We start from the raw sequence: 15,238 nt of genomic DNA, 5'->3' as shown, positions 1-15,238 counted from the left end.
ATACATTCAGAAACAAGAGCGTTTAAAAAATTAATTTAGTAAAACATTTATTCGTATTTGTGAACACTAGTACAGTAAAAATCCCATACAGTATCAAACATCTATATGAAAACCATCTATTCAAAAACTGTTTTAGTGCAAAGGATTTTACAATATAAAAATACTGTCTTGTAATCTTTATTTGTGATATGAAAAATAGAGGGACGTGGGATCTGTGTGAGGTGTGAAGGTTAGAGGTGTGTGTCAGCGATGGGGATACGCCGAAGCTCAACTATCTGGGAGTTGGTTACGCTCCCTCCGTCGTGGCTTCCTGGTATGGACTCGTTATCGCTGACATTAAGGCCGGTCCCTAAAAAGAAACAAAAAAACATTGCATTTTTATCAAAAATATGATACGTTGTATTTTTTTATACATTCTATTCTGCAGTATATTCACGTGCATTTTTCTTCTTATAGCACTTAGTAAGTTGGACCACCTAATACCCACTATAATCGGTCCTTATAGAGCAAATGATCTATTTTGCTCTATTATGAAATCATCCCTGCATGTCATGAACTCTGGGATATCAAGTCTGATCAGTCATGGTAATGAGACGTGAAGGGGACAGGCTAACATGCTTGGACTGGAGGCAGGTAGAGAAACAAAATAATTCATTTTAAATGTTAATGGGTAAACCACGTAACTGCATGTTGGTAAAACATAATCAAAAATATGTTAAACACATGCTTTTTAAAAATGCAAAACTGGACTTGTTTTTTATAAACGCTTGGGCTGCTACAGATTTTATCTGAATAAAAACATCATCAGACTTGTTCTTTTGTGCTTTGGTGACTTCTGGATGCTTTCAGCTTGACATACTTGAGAAGAGTTGGATAATGAGCGCCAACGTTGCTGGATTTGCACTGAAACTCACCCAGCGATGATTGCAAAATAAGATCCTTCAAACCTCCATCCTATGCCGTGTTAATGATCAGCTCTAAGTTGTACAAAACAGCACCGGGCGCAGGTGCCGAGATAAGAGCGTGCACCTCGATATGTGCTTAATGGTTCACGATCAAACAAAGTGCGAAGACCCAGATTACTGCAATACTTGCTGACCCCTGTCAGCTGGAACCCTATTATGTAATTATAATAGGAAAATTATCTTTACTGCTGACTGAGTGCTTGAGATTAGCCCAGGTTATAAGTTCAGCACGGCTGGTACGAGCAAAGAGAAGGTCAGGGGAAGTATGAAATGAAAGAGTGTCCTTTGTGACTGGTGGAGCAAAAAATGACAATTTAATGACAGAGTTGAGATGTAAACAGATAACATCAGCGCAGTATCGAGTTTCACGAAAACATCTTTTAACAGAAGTTTCAGATTTACGCTTCATTTTGCACACAGCAAAGATCAACTACAGGAACTTTTATTTACCTTTATTTTCTTGAGGCCATGCCAAAGATCTGGATAGAGCCAAACACTTTGACTTAATTAAACCTTGCAAACTTCCCTCCTTACCACGCTGAATAATATGAGAGATTACTTCATAGCGCTGAGTTTGCTGTGGGGACCAATAAATTCCCTGGCATGTCTCTTGCATCCCGGAGGTTATTCAAAGTCAAACATCACAACAAATCAGGACAGCAGGTACTCTTCGAGAAACAGAGAGAGTGAAATGGAGAGTGACAGAGACACAGTGGCTCTGCTTCACCCTGTCACCACACAAACAATAAGAGGATAAGAACCTCTCTCTCTGTCTAAGTTTTTAACTTTCACATAAATGCATCTATCAACATGCCTGCTGTTAATTTGACTCTCCACAGCTACAAGTTTTGCTTTTAAGGGGTTTCTTCAGTATAGTGGAGCCTGGTGTGGTTTTCGAGACTGAAAAGTCAGGTATTGTATGACCCAAACAGAACAAGCTTTCTCACAAAGTCAGATAAAGCTGCAGGACTGTAGCTTGCAATGCCGTGAAAGCTGCCAAAAGCCTGGCTTGTTGAAGAACTGTTAATGATTACTGTACTTCCTCTGAAAACTATTTCTCTTTCCCTGAACCCCAAGAGATTACCTGTGAAATTCAGTGTGACCTGCCACAGTCCCATTAACTTTGGAGTCTTATCAGGTTGGTCTATCTCGACTATGTATTTCTTATCCCTTCCAGAGTAATCGCAATTTTAGAGGACCAGCCACTTATTCTTTCCATGACGTGACACCAAAGCTGTGAGAGATATTCTTGCTGCTGCAATAGTTAGCTGCTCATCAAGAGTCCTCGTTATAGGTTGGGAATAACAATGACTGACGATGAGCTGAAACAGTAGGTTTTTTACCCGTTAAATGGGTAACATTAACCTAGTTTGCTGACATATTGGCATCCCATTTTGTAATGTCTTTTATATTACTGAGATTTAACACTAGCGGCTGACTGCATGATGTACAGGTAAGACTTACAAAAGCATCTAATACAATATTAACTATACAAATACTCTTTTGTATGTTTCAGGCACGACTTTCAGACTGTCTGCAGTGGATGACCTTGATTTCAGACGTGTGGAAACGGCTCATTCGGACACTGTGAAGCAAAGTCTCAATGATTTGAATAGTGTCTGTGTGTTTACATGAGCTGGTTGTGTATTGATGAGCAGGCTAGGCCCTCGGTTCATTAAACATGGATGGCAATAGAGGAAAAATGACAGCTGAGAGACTTAAGGTCAACAAATGAATGACAAAGCAGAAGTGATACTGCTGGATTAATGGATGCATTAGGCACTGTTAGATGCTTTATGTATGTACAGGGTATAATAATCACAAACACATGCACACACATATATACACACAGACACTCAAACACACCACACACACTGTGGCATTTAATCACAGGCTGATTTTTATCATCTCTCGTTCTCTGTTATCGTTCAATCTAAATTTTAGGAAGTCATAACATCTTTTTCTGCTTTTAGGCTACGGTCACACTCGGGGAAAGAAATGATTGGCTACTGTTGCACAACCAAAATTACAGCGACTGTGTGCAATCAACTTCTGATCTCTATGCTTTTGAAATGGTTGCTTCAAAGATGTGGACCAGGTCTGAGTATGCTTGCAGTCAGACGCCATCTCCAAACTGACTTTGATGCATCAAGATGGTGATAAAACAGGGATATAATGGCAATAAGGTGGAGTCAGACTGCTATCAGTTTTAGACTAAACTGGGTCAAACTGGGTCAATCTGTTTTTGAAAAAAACAAACAAACATCAGAACATCAGAAATGCAATGCTGAACCGGGCCCAGAGCTGGACTTAGGCAGAATCTACGCATCAGGTGTGACTCTGTCAGCCACAGACTGGACCAAATGTAAACAGATGGTAATTTATAATTTATAAACTTATAAACACATAGATGTAAGCAACTGCAGGTTGGGGGTGCTGCATGCTTGGCCTCTGGCAAACCAGTTGCTAGAGCTACCTGCAAGCACTCCCGGACATCAAAAAACTGGATCCAATCACTTCCCAGCCATTAATTTTATCCTGGTCACACAGAGGCTGTTGTCCTGTTTTTACTGTCTGACTGAGACCTACCACACAACTGGTGAAATTGGATTTATTTCTCAAGCATACTGTGTTTGTCCTTTTATGTCAAAATATTTAGTGCAGCAAAAACACCCAAAGGAATATTCAGTATCAAATTGTGTTTCTGACACTTGCTTCCTGTGTAATCTGTTGAAAGGTATGTAGTATAGTTCTCCTCACCTGTTTTTAAGGCAAATATGAGGTCGTCAAACTCCTGTGAATCCTCATCTGCAGTGACCAAGTTGGTGTTGATGAAGCCTCCCTCGGTGGTGTACGTCTCCATCACAGGACTGGGCTTAAACACACTGCTGGGCTGAATGCTAGGCCGCAGTGACGTTCGCTCCCAGTCTGCTGAAACCTGATAGATAAATGTGTATTTAAATAGACAAGCCAAAAAATCACCAAATATAACATAGAGTCCAAATAAGTCGGGATGCTGTGAAAATGCAAATAAAAACAGAAAGAAATAATTAGAAATTCTCAGAAATGGATATTTTATTCTTACTAAACATATTAAATGTTTAAACTGAGAAACTGTACAATTGGGTGATTTTTGAACACACACATAAAAACAACAACCTAACTGAGGAGACCAGTAGCTGGACCTTTGAGAGAGGAGTGTTGTCCCACTCTTGCTGCTCAACAGTCCTGGATCTATTTTGTCACAGTTTTCCTTTTATTGGTGAAAGGTTTGGACTGCAGGCAGGCAAGTTCAGCACCTGCACTCTTCTACTATGAAGCCACGTTGTAATACAGTGCACACACTAATACAGTGTACTACAATGCAATTTAGCATTGTCTTGGTGAAATAGGGCTAACGTGAACATCTGGATGGAAGCATTAAAACCTGTATATACCTTTCAGCATTGTTGGTGCTTTTCTAGATACAAATGCCAAATCCATAGGCAATGCTGCATCCCAATACCATCAGAGAAGCAGAGTTTCCAGTGGGTGTTGACAAAAAGCCGGATGGTTCCTCTCCTCTTTAGTCTGGAGGATGCAGTGTCCGTGTTTTCCCAAAAGAATTTCCATTCGTCCGACCATTTGTTTTCCATGTTGCCTCAGTCCATTTTAAATGAGTTTTAGCCCAGACAAGAGGACACCATTTCTAGATCATGCTCACATATTCTTCTTTATGATAGAGTTTTAACCTGCATTTGTGAATGGCACAGTGAACTGTGTTCACAGAAAATGATTAGTGGAACCGTTCCTGAGCCCAGGGCAGGGATTGCAGGGATTTCCATGACAGAATAAAACCTTTTTTTTTAATGAAGTGTTGCCCGAGGGCCCAAAAATCACAGGAATCCAGTATTGATTTTTGGCCTTTTCTCTCATGGACAGAAATTCCTCCAGCTTGATGATGAGACATCAACATCTTTTTCAGCAATTACCTGCAATACCTTAACCCTCTCGAGGCAGGCGTTGCAAATTTTCAAAAGTTAAAAACTAACAACCTGATTACCCCACATACATATTTTATGAGCTTTTTTTACTCAGAAGTACCACTGCAGGACTTGGTTGTGCATTAGCAACTAAAACTTAATTTGAGCCTGAGAGGGTTAAACAGCTTTTTTTTTGCAGATTGGTGAACATCTGCCCGTCTTTAATTCTGAGAAACTCTGCCTCTCTAAGATGCTCCTTTTATACCCAGTCATTTCACAGACCTGTGGTCAGTTAACCTTATTAGCTGCAAATTGTTCCTCCAGGTGTTTCTGTTTAGTACCACTTACATTTCCAGGTTTTTGTAGCGCCTATCTCATCTTTGAAGATATATTCCTGCAATCAAAGTCAAGTCGAGCTAATATTATGCCTAAAATGATACATTTTCTCAGTTTTCTAAGTTTGATATGGTTTCCGTAGTGTTTTGTGAATAAAATATGGGTTTATGAAAGTTTATGAGCTGTAAAAAAAACATGAATCTTTAATGTAACAAACACACAAAAAAAAAACCAAAACCAGGATAAACTGAGGTCAAACATATACTCGCATATGCAAACAGTAATCATGACTGTGATGAATTTGGGTTATGTAGAGTGCATGGTGTCAAAGCACCCCAAAGAATTAAAGTCATCCCACAGGGTCAGAGTGGGTGCAAGGGGTGAAAGTGAGGTCAGTGTAGAGTTTCTTACTGAATCATACTAACGGCTATACAAATGGCATCTTGTCTGTGTATATAGAGGGTTTTTTCAAGATGAATGTCCGTGCATTAACACAACAAATCACAGAAGTTACTAGAAAGAACAAAAGAAATGCAAAAGAGAGGAACCAGAAGATATCTCTTTTATTTTGACCTCAAGAACCAGATTATTCCATTATCTCATCGTGTTTTCTGTTGTATTAATTCATTATGAATGTCTCATCTGTTCATGGACGTGCATAAACGTGGGTACGTGTTGTACAAGCTTCTCAGGCTTGCTGTTACCAGTACAGAGTGTACGGGTGAGGTGAATTAAGCACCACCAGGCACTTCAAATCTGTCACATCCACTTTGGAGGGCTGTAGTGATTAGATGAGGCCAATATGCTAGTCACCACCTGCAATATGTGTTCTTATACTTGTTACCTACTTTTTTTCCTTTTCTAATTTCCTTTCAAGCGGTCCATTTCTCTCAGACACACACACACAAAATCCAGAATCTACCCCTAGTGCTGCTTTTCTCAGGGGTCTCTAACTGCACCTTTCTTTCTTGGGCTGTAACCAAATCTTTAAGAGGCGAGAGTGTGCTCTCATGAATAAAACAAGATTACCGGATTCCTACGTGTGGAGAGAGAGATCGAGAGAGAGAAAGGGAGGGTGGATTTCCCAGGGGAAAAGAAGCCCCCCCCCCCCCCCCCACAACACCGACCCGCCACCCTTGTTTTTTTTTTCTCTGTCCTTCCCTCACACCAGCTCAGTCCTTATAGGGTATTCTCCAGAGTACGACTGGCAGAATTAGTGTAGCAGTGTGTTTGCGTAAAGCATGTTTTCTGTGCTTGCAAGCAATGCGCAAGTCTAACAGAAGGGTCACAAAACCACAAAACAAGTTGATGGGGCTGTTAGCAGGAGAATCAGTCTGAAAAATCTAAGTGAATCAGTATGAATGTGCTAGAAATGTAAACTAGACAACGGCGAACGTGCAAACGAGCCGTGGGAAACAGAGTTAAAGAAGAATAAGCAGAAATAAGTTTAGTCTTAAAAACTAAATTTCACAGTAGTTTGACACAGAAGTTCCTCAAAACAAATGATTACTCTATCATGTAATCCATGGTTGTCACTATGGTTTCTTCTCGTCATCACCACATCTGCCATTCAAATGCAAGATTTCTACACATTTCTAACAAACTCAACCACAAACTGTAATGGATGTGTGGTCAGAATGGGAGTTAAAGTCATCATCAGACCTCAACAGTCTGGATGGGGAACAAAATCTTTTCTTTTCATGCCTGAAATGAGGATTTCTTAATCAGTAAGTCAAATACAAATGTGAAAAGTCCAGGCATCAGAGATTAGGCAACACATGCACAATAACTGCTGTAAATCTGTGTAACCAACTATTCCCATATGTCAGCCTTTGATTGCATAAGCGTGTCAATGTGATGACAATGTAAGCTCTGTATGTGTACCTCTTCCATGGCACTGATGAGATTTTGAGTTGATTTGCTGATGTCGCCTCCCACAGGGGTGGGTCCCATTCCCTGGTACATAGAATCCGGCCTATCCTGTCCACTCATCTCAACTGTGTAACTTGCTTTAGTTGGCCAACACAGCTGGTTGTGCATGATGAAGTACACAGCAAACACATACAAGCCCTGTAGAGAAAGCAGTGGGGAGAAAAATTCAACATTAGGAATAAGTTATGGCTCTGCTCTTCAGTATGATTAATCTGAAATCTGTAATACTGCCGGCTCAATCAATCTGCAGTGGCAGGCTTGGAGGGTAAAAGAACCAAACGATCCAAAAAAGTGCGTCACAAATTCATTAGACCACCTATCATAAAAGCAAAAAGACATAAATATTTTAGAAATCTGTCAAAAGATAAAAAATTATATAGCTATTCCTTAAACCCATTTTCTAAGAACACTTACAACATACTCATCAAACAAACCTAATTTTCTATTCAAGAATTCAAGTAAATAACTGTACTTTTGGAGCTTAATTAAAAATAATAATGTGCTTTACTATTCTTTTCCAACTGTTTTGTAAAATAATAAAATTATGAATGAATAATAAAATTAAATAGATTTTAGCATAAAAATATTGTTTGGATTAAAGAGCTTGCACATAACTAGTGGATTAACCATTACCAGAACTGTTGATTTAGATCAGCTGTGGCTTAAACCTCACACTCAGTGGTAGTCTAATAGATTTGTTAAGCTCTGTACATATTACATAAACATATGTGATATTAAATAATACTATACTCATTATTATTTTTGTGCAGCGTGTTGCTGTTGCATTCCGAATTAAACTTCTTTCACTTCTTTCAGCATGATTACTGAAGCATTACTTCACCACTGGGGCAGTGACATCATTGGCATACTGGTATTTCTGCCTCCTCCACTTCTTCATCATTACCATTATCTGCTTGGTCAACAGCACCAGGATGCGAATTACCCCAAAACACCAGGGCGTCAAATACCATGAATCCAGCCCATATTTCACAACACCCATCATCGGGCGATGATGGCAGCCACAGACAGAGACGGAACACACAAGAGCGCAAACCACAAGCGTGTGTGAATACAGGCCAACACGGACCTATTAAAGACGTTTACACATGGGGAGAGAAAGTAAGTTTTTGGACAACACGGAAGAAAATAATGAATATAGTAATAAAATATGTTTAGGCAAAACCTGACGGACTGATTGTTTCATTGATAAAACCAAATGTAAACACTTTGCTTTTTTGTGAAAATAAATATCAATCTGTCAGAGTGTGTGTGTGTGTGTGTGTGTGTGTGTGTGTGTGTGTGTGTGTGTGTGTGCGCAACTCCCCAACTTATTCAAATCCTTAAATCAAACTTTGTGACATAAGGTTCGTGTCTGTAATTAAGCTTCAACTTTCCTGGCAGAGCAATCAACGTTACTCATCTCGAGTTTATTGACAGAACGGGATTATAAGCAGCCTGGATGGCCACAGTAAACATTAATAGGAAGAGAGCAGGAACAGTAAATCAGAACTGTGTGTTTATGGGGGCACTATAAAACTGGAATATCCAGATTATGAGAAGGAAAGAAAGCCTGTTTATAAGCTCACTGGAGACCTTGCAGGTTAAAAACAGTGCAGTATACTCCGCTGTTTTCTGACACAGTGACTTAAACAGATTAGTGAATCGTACACTGTGTTCCCATAAATTAGTGTGCCTTGTAGGTAATTGTGCATGAATTGCAAAATGAGAGCTTTAAACCATGTCCTTTAGTAAATGGAACACTTCATGGCTAGGAGCTATGTTCAGGGATATGTAAAGTCATAATGATGTTATGACCTTATATTTGGATATATATATTTGGATTTTCTGCGTATAGCTTGAAGAAGGTAATTAGTCTTCCTTTGTGTGTTCGCATGTAACATGGAACAGAAAGCAGCCAGGTGTGTATTCATATATGGGTGTGTATGTCTTTATCCATGAGCATTTCTCCATTACAACAGCACCGTGGGTGATTAGCACAGATCATTAGCAAGCTGTGTGGCCTGAGGAACAGGCTTAACAGCCATAGGTAAGTTATGTAAGTGTTCCCTGATCGCTGAGTCCATGTCTTTGGAGATCGAAGGCAAAGTCCAAAAGAGGACACTAAGGACGGGATGGTGTTGAGGGATGTGAAACGGACCGTGAGAAGGAGCATTTGATTGTGTTGGATACAACCCTGTTTAAAATCATTTGGGGTGCTGAGCAAAATGTACATATGAAAGCAATGATTTGCATGATTGAAATCATAATGATCCTGACATTTAAAGAAGACAAAGACAACATGGACAACAACAACTCTTTAAATTGAAATATTTTCCCATTCTTAGGTGGAGGATTTAAGCTGCTCAACAGTTTGGTGCTCTCTTCACTGCAGTGTTGTTTCATAATGTGCCAGCTTTTTTTTCAATAGGTAACAGACCTGGACTGCAGGCAGGCTATTTTACAAAAGGGCCACGCTGTTGTAATACAAATGTAGTTTGGTGGTGTCTTGTTGAAAGAAAACAGTTGCTGGATGGTAGCAGACATTAAGAGTTCCTTCAGATGCTGGTAACTTATTCATGCTAGGTGCACTAACACCCTCATGCTGGCTTTTGAAATGTGTGCTGATAACAAAGTTGATGGTCCCTTTGTGTTCATCCTGGAGGAAGTGCAGGCATTCACAAAAAGAATCTCACATTACTGCCATTTGTGCCATTTTTGGCTTTCTCCTTTGTGTACAGAGATACACAAAGGATCTTACATTTCAGAGATGGCAAAATCCTCAAATTCTTTTTAATTTCATATTTAGTTCTCAATTTTTCAAATTATTTGCAGGGTTTATTTAAGCTGCTTCTCTTTTATGGTCTGTTTCCTAACATTTTCAAAACATGTCGCCCGCATCAACCTTAAAATGAATCAAATCAAAAACAATAAAATCTCATAGTTTGACATGTTGCCTTTGTGCTACTTTAAATTAATTATGGTGTTTAAATAATTTGCAAAGTTTTGAGTACAATTTTACACAGCATTCTGTTTTGTGGGTTTTTAAGTAGGGTGTTTAAAAGTGACAACAGCAACGAGCTAAAGAAATGTACTGCTTGTCAGGGGTAAGACAAAGGGCAAGATGATAAAATTAGAAAACTGAAATAATTAAAAAATAGCTCTCGAGTTTTCTGACTTCTTTCAAAGTGATTAAATATACTAAACTGCATCAACTGCAAAAAGTGCTGTGTCCGCAGATTTTTCTGTGCTTTCTGTGCTAAAAGAAAAAGAGCTGTTTGACCGAAGCCCTAAATACTTCCAGGCTTCACACGGCTAATTGCCTACCGCCTTCTTTTCCATAAAAATATACACATATCCTGTGTCCTATTTTTAGCCAGTGCCAAGGCTGAATGTGCAAGTGGGGGTTGAATTGAATTGTAATGAAGCATGGTCCTGCTTCACAGCTGTGAGGCTTCTGACAGCACGGATACAGTGACGTAGTGTTTATCGGTACATCGAACGTGCAGTAGGAGATAATGAGGGGTTGTGCTGTTGTGATTTGATTATTGTCTTCTATTTCAGCATGATGTGACTGACAGCTGTATTATGTAAAAGGATGGATCAAAGGCTTGTAGAGAGAAAAGAAAACCCTGTGGCCTGTTGGCTAAAAAGTCACATTTTCCACAGTATAACTGCAAACATGTGATGTGTTTCACAGCTTGATTTTAACAGATACCCGGCTGGCAACAAGAGGTTGTTTTTACAGCACCTAACCAAAGAGCAATGTGGGCTCTGCAACAGACACTTGTGCACAGCTGTAACATCTGCAGCTGTTTAATGGTGTTCAGTAATCAGCAGTTAACATCAACAACACCAATGAGGTAAATATGGAAAATTCTCTTAATGGAAAATTCGCGGCATGAAGGAAACAAAAAAACAAAAAAACAAGTGTACTTGACTTTGCAGCAGAGATGCACAGCCTAACAAATTCCAAGCTCACGGCATTGAAAACCTATGGGAAGGATAAGATGTTCAAAAATGCACTGGAATAATAATACTGGGAGAATAAGGCAGTCCTGTAGCACCGTGTCCTGAAAAATATCTCAGTTTAATTTCTTTAGTTAACCTAAAAATATTCCATATGGGTTTGAGTTCACAAAATCATGAAACAAAAGTAAGATTACTCTAGTTACCAAGTCATATCTGTTAAGAAATGTGACAATCATCATATTTTGTTAAATCTTGCTGTTCGAGTGTTCATGACAGAGAGTAAGTATCACAGTTGCTTTCTTTAAACTTTACTTTCTTTTTTCGATTTAGTCCCTAATGGAAGTTCTGCAGTGACACAAAATGATCAATGAGTCCTCTCACAGCAACGCTTTTCCTCCATCACCGCTAAACAAATTAAATGTGCTTTAAAAAAAAACACATAACCCAAATCTTGCATACAAATAAATATGATAGCAGCCATGCTTCGTACATGGTTACAGCATCCTGACCTTTCTTTAGTGGTGCTTTGTAGAAAGTGGGTCAGATGAGTTTGTTTATGGCTAATCAATATCCTTGGACACAATGTACCTTTGGGACCCTTACCCGTTCCACTTTGATAAATCCCTACTTCTGGTACTTTTGGTGCAGACCCCAGAGGCTGCTGTTTTAGCTGGAACTTTGTATGAGGCACGGCTGAAAATCAATTGCAGCAGTTCTTTTTTTCCAGATGATACAAAGTTTGATAGAACTTGTCCTATCTGAAGTTAAAGTTAAGCTACATTTAAGTTGCTGAAATACAAATAGGGTAGCAAGAAGCTCTTTTTAGCTGTTACTGTACGTCGCCACCAAAAAGCCCAAAAGTCCTCATTTAGAGAGCAAAAGTGTTATCAAACTACTAGTCATCTGCCAATTAACGTAAAGAGGAGATTTTTATGTACTATTGTGTGGGCGGATGTATGTTTGTGTGACAGCAGTGCTAAGAACTTTGATAACTCAGGGGCCTAATGAGGGGGCCCAAGAACAAATCAAAGTATTTAGAGAGGAAACAAAGGCTATTAGTCTGAAATGTTTCTAAGTGAGAGGATTTTTACCCAGGTTAAAAGAAACACAAGCAGAACTGAGGAAATGTATTTAAAAACTTTGCATGTAAATTAACAATCACAAGTTCATTTTAAATAAAATCAAACTAGCTATGTGATGTCACAGGGATGGACAAAGTATTGCTGGTCATGAAGAAGTGTCGAGTGCGACAATGACCATTGCTGCTGACATCACTTCACTTCAGTCACTGGACTAACAGGAGATGTTTACTTATGTTAAGCGCTGTTGTCTTTAGCATGTAGATGCTACATATCAACATTGGTTGTCACAGACCTCTTGTGGCACATGTTACAGGCACATGGTGGTCTACCCGATCACTGCAAACATTTAGGGACTAGATAAGACAGAAAACAATCAATTGTGCAAAACTAAGCACAACTGATCCAGAAAGCTTCGTGGGCATCTTCTTAAAAAAACACATTATGCATTAAGCACTTCTACAAAACTAAACCTTTGCGCCAGAAAATGTATGATTTAGTAGGTTAAGTAAAATTGACAGAAGACAATTTAAAGACAAGTAATAAAGCTACTGATATGAATGAGCCACAGCTAAATCCTTAGTAACCAGAAGACAAAAGTTTTTAAAAAAATGTCTCAGTTACATGAGTAAGCATGTGTTTCCCTCACTAAGGACATAACTGAAGGCAGAAAAATCCACAAAAACTTGCACAATGTGTTCCAGAGTTCACGATGATATTGTTGCACAGGTTTTATATTTGATCATTAATGACCGTCCTCATTTTGTCCAGTTTCTTTTGAACAGGTGGAAATTGGTTATAGGGACTATATTTTTATTAAGCCTCTAGATTGAAGCCCAGCATCTACACTTCCCATCCTTATTTCTTTTTTTGGAATCTGTAGTGGCGTGATGCAGAGGCATGCTTGTGAAAATGATCTCACTGTGCAAATATTTAAATATGTACTGGACTGCATTTAGTGGTAGAGTAATCTATCTTGCATTTGAAATATCTTTACTTAGCTACACTGACATCTGAAATACAGAACTGAGAGAAACAGAGGGAGTAAATAAACTATAAAAAGATGCAAACAAAGGGACCAAGAAAAGACAAAAATAAAGTGGAGAGATGGACAAACATAGCAGTGAGAGGCGTTGGTGAGACATGACACAGTGATAACCCTGCCTCTCTCTCTCCACACCTGAGGCACTTCTTACTCTGCCTGTCAGATACATCAAAGCTGGCCTTCAAAGTGAATGGACTTCCCTTCATCATACCTCTCCACCCCCCAACACACACACACACACACACACACACACACACACACACACACACACACACACTCATGACATGACACCGACTCTGCAGCGTTCTCAAATTTTCAGCTACAGCAACATTTAGTTCAGAGAGTAGCTGAAAATTTGAGATTAGATAGGTAAAAACAATATCTTTCATAAGAAAAATCAAACCTGGAGAAAGAGTACACACATCGAGCTTGAAGATATAAAAAGAAGTGCTTTAACTTTATAACTTTTAACTGTACTCCAATTACAACAAGAAGAAAACATATGCACAAACAGGAAACAAACAAACAAACAAACAAACAGAAAAGGAAATGATCTCACCAGCAGGCAGTTAAAGATGACGTAGAGGATGAGCATCCACAGGTACCTGTAGCCCATATGGAGTCCTGCCCACAACCAAACTAGGGAGACGAGCAGAAACAGGTAGAGGACCAGCGGCACCTCTGGAGCACAAGATAACAACAGGAACAGAATGAAAACAATATCAGCACTGTTGTTCAAATATATATAAGCCAATACAATACATTATACATTACAGCTGAACTCAGATTCTAGATACTATTTTATCTGTATGACATTCATGCACTTATTAATTTGAACATATTTGAACAAATGCATATTGCAGAATAACTACCGTACATTACATAGTAATTGATGGAGAATTAATATAGCTGCTGGTGTGTTATCATTTCTATTTAGATTCTCTAGTTTCTTGATATTAAACTATATATGCTGTGGTGTAATACTCATTCTTCCAAAGCAAGGTCTGGTAAAAGAGGAGGAAGGGGATCTAATTCAGGAGCTGTCTAATGAACCACATTTTACAACCCTAATACAACACTGATGCAGCGTTTCTGCTCCAACAGTTCTCTGACTTCCTGTGGTTTGCATGTGGATTTACGTGGACTCAGATTAGAGACTCAAGCAACAGTGAGGAGACATATAAGGGAGGGTAAAAAGCCACACACTCATACTTGAGTATGAGCACGCATGCACACATGCTATCAGAGCTGTACTCTCTATCCAGGGCTTCATCCATTCAGCATTTGGGATGCCACTAAATCATTTAGCTGCCTAAGATGGGCTGAAAATGATCTAAGAGACAGTGTGCACAATTCTTTTCTTTGTGCAAACAGGCAGCTGGTGTGTCAACATCTTCACATCAGATGTACTTTATATTTTAAGGGTGCAAAATAGATTGTCAAAATGGAGAAACATACGAATACTCGTCCTCATGCAGAGGTCAAACATCACACATTTACATTTACACATTTACCAAAGGGGGAACCTATGGCTTTTTATTTATTTTATTTTAAACTGAACCAAACAAAAAACAACCCCCGAGTTCTGAGAGTAACACTTTGACAAACCTTGTAACAACTGTGCATTGACACAAAGTGTACTGATCTCACCAATACGACTAAAAAGTGCATAGTTTAAAAGGTCTTCTTAGCATTTACTGCTTTTAGACCATAGCAGCTAGTCAACCTGCAGCCCACTGACAGGAATACATCCTGTCACCTCAGACTTCAGGATGTGACAATTCAAGAAAAAACCCCACTGAAGTAGGGACAGACTTAAGATAATTAAGTAAGTATCCAGTGGTCCTTACAAAGCAGAGAACATTTTACAAAGGGAGTGCACTTCATTATTACTTGCACAAATAATTCTCTTAACCTGCTTGTTCTTGCTGTACAAAAATGGGAGGATAT

At 39.1% G+C, this 15,238-nt stretch overlaps 1 protein-coding gene across 3 annotated transcripts in view; it reads right to left on the bottom strand.

Annotated features, from left to right (window-relative positions):
- Positions 1–229: 229 nt before the first annotated feature.
- The window catches only part of adgrv1 (adhesion G protein-coupled receptor V1), a 119,802-nt gene continuing 104,793 nt past the window's right edge, over positions 230–15,238 (bottom strand). For all 3 annotated transcript variants that reach the window (XM_085367220.1, XM_085367222.1, XM_085367221.1), the window contains 4 exons: positions 13,848–13,969; positions 7,148–7,333; positions 3,726–3,903; positions 230–349 (listed from right to left, as the gene is read on the bottom strand). In XM_085367220.1, coding sequence (XP_085223346.1) covers positions 231–349; positions 3,726–3,903; positions 7,148–7,333; positions 13,848–13,969 — 605 coding nt within the window. In that variant the 3' untranslated portion in view covers position 230. The remainder of the gene's footprint in view (positions 350–3,725; positions 3,904–7,147; positions 7,334–13,847; positions 13,970–15,238) is intronic.

This window comes from Diplotaxodon limnothrissa, linkage group LG12 (assembly GCF_057381915.1).
Source record: "Diplotaxodon limnothrissa isolate DT_005_m linkage group LG12, D_limnothrissa_male_GT1.1, whole genome shotgun sequence".
In the NCBI taxonomy this organism is placed as follows: Eukaryota; Metazoa; Chordata; class Actinopteri; order Cichliformes; family Cichlidae; genus Diplotaxodon; species Diplotaxodon limnothrissa.
This window is presented reverse-complemented; position numbering and strand designations above follow the sequence as displayed.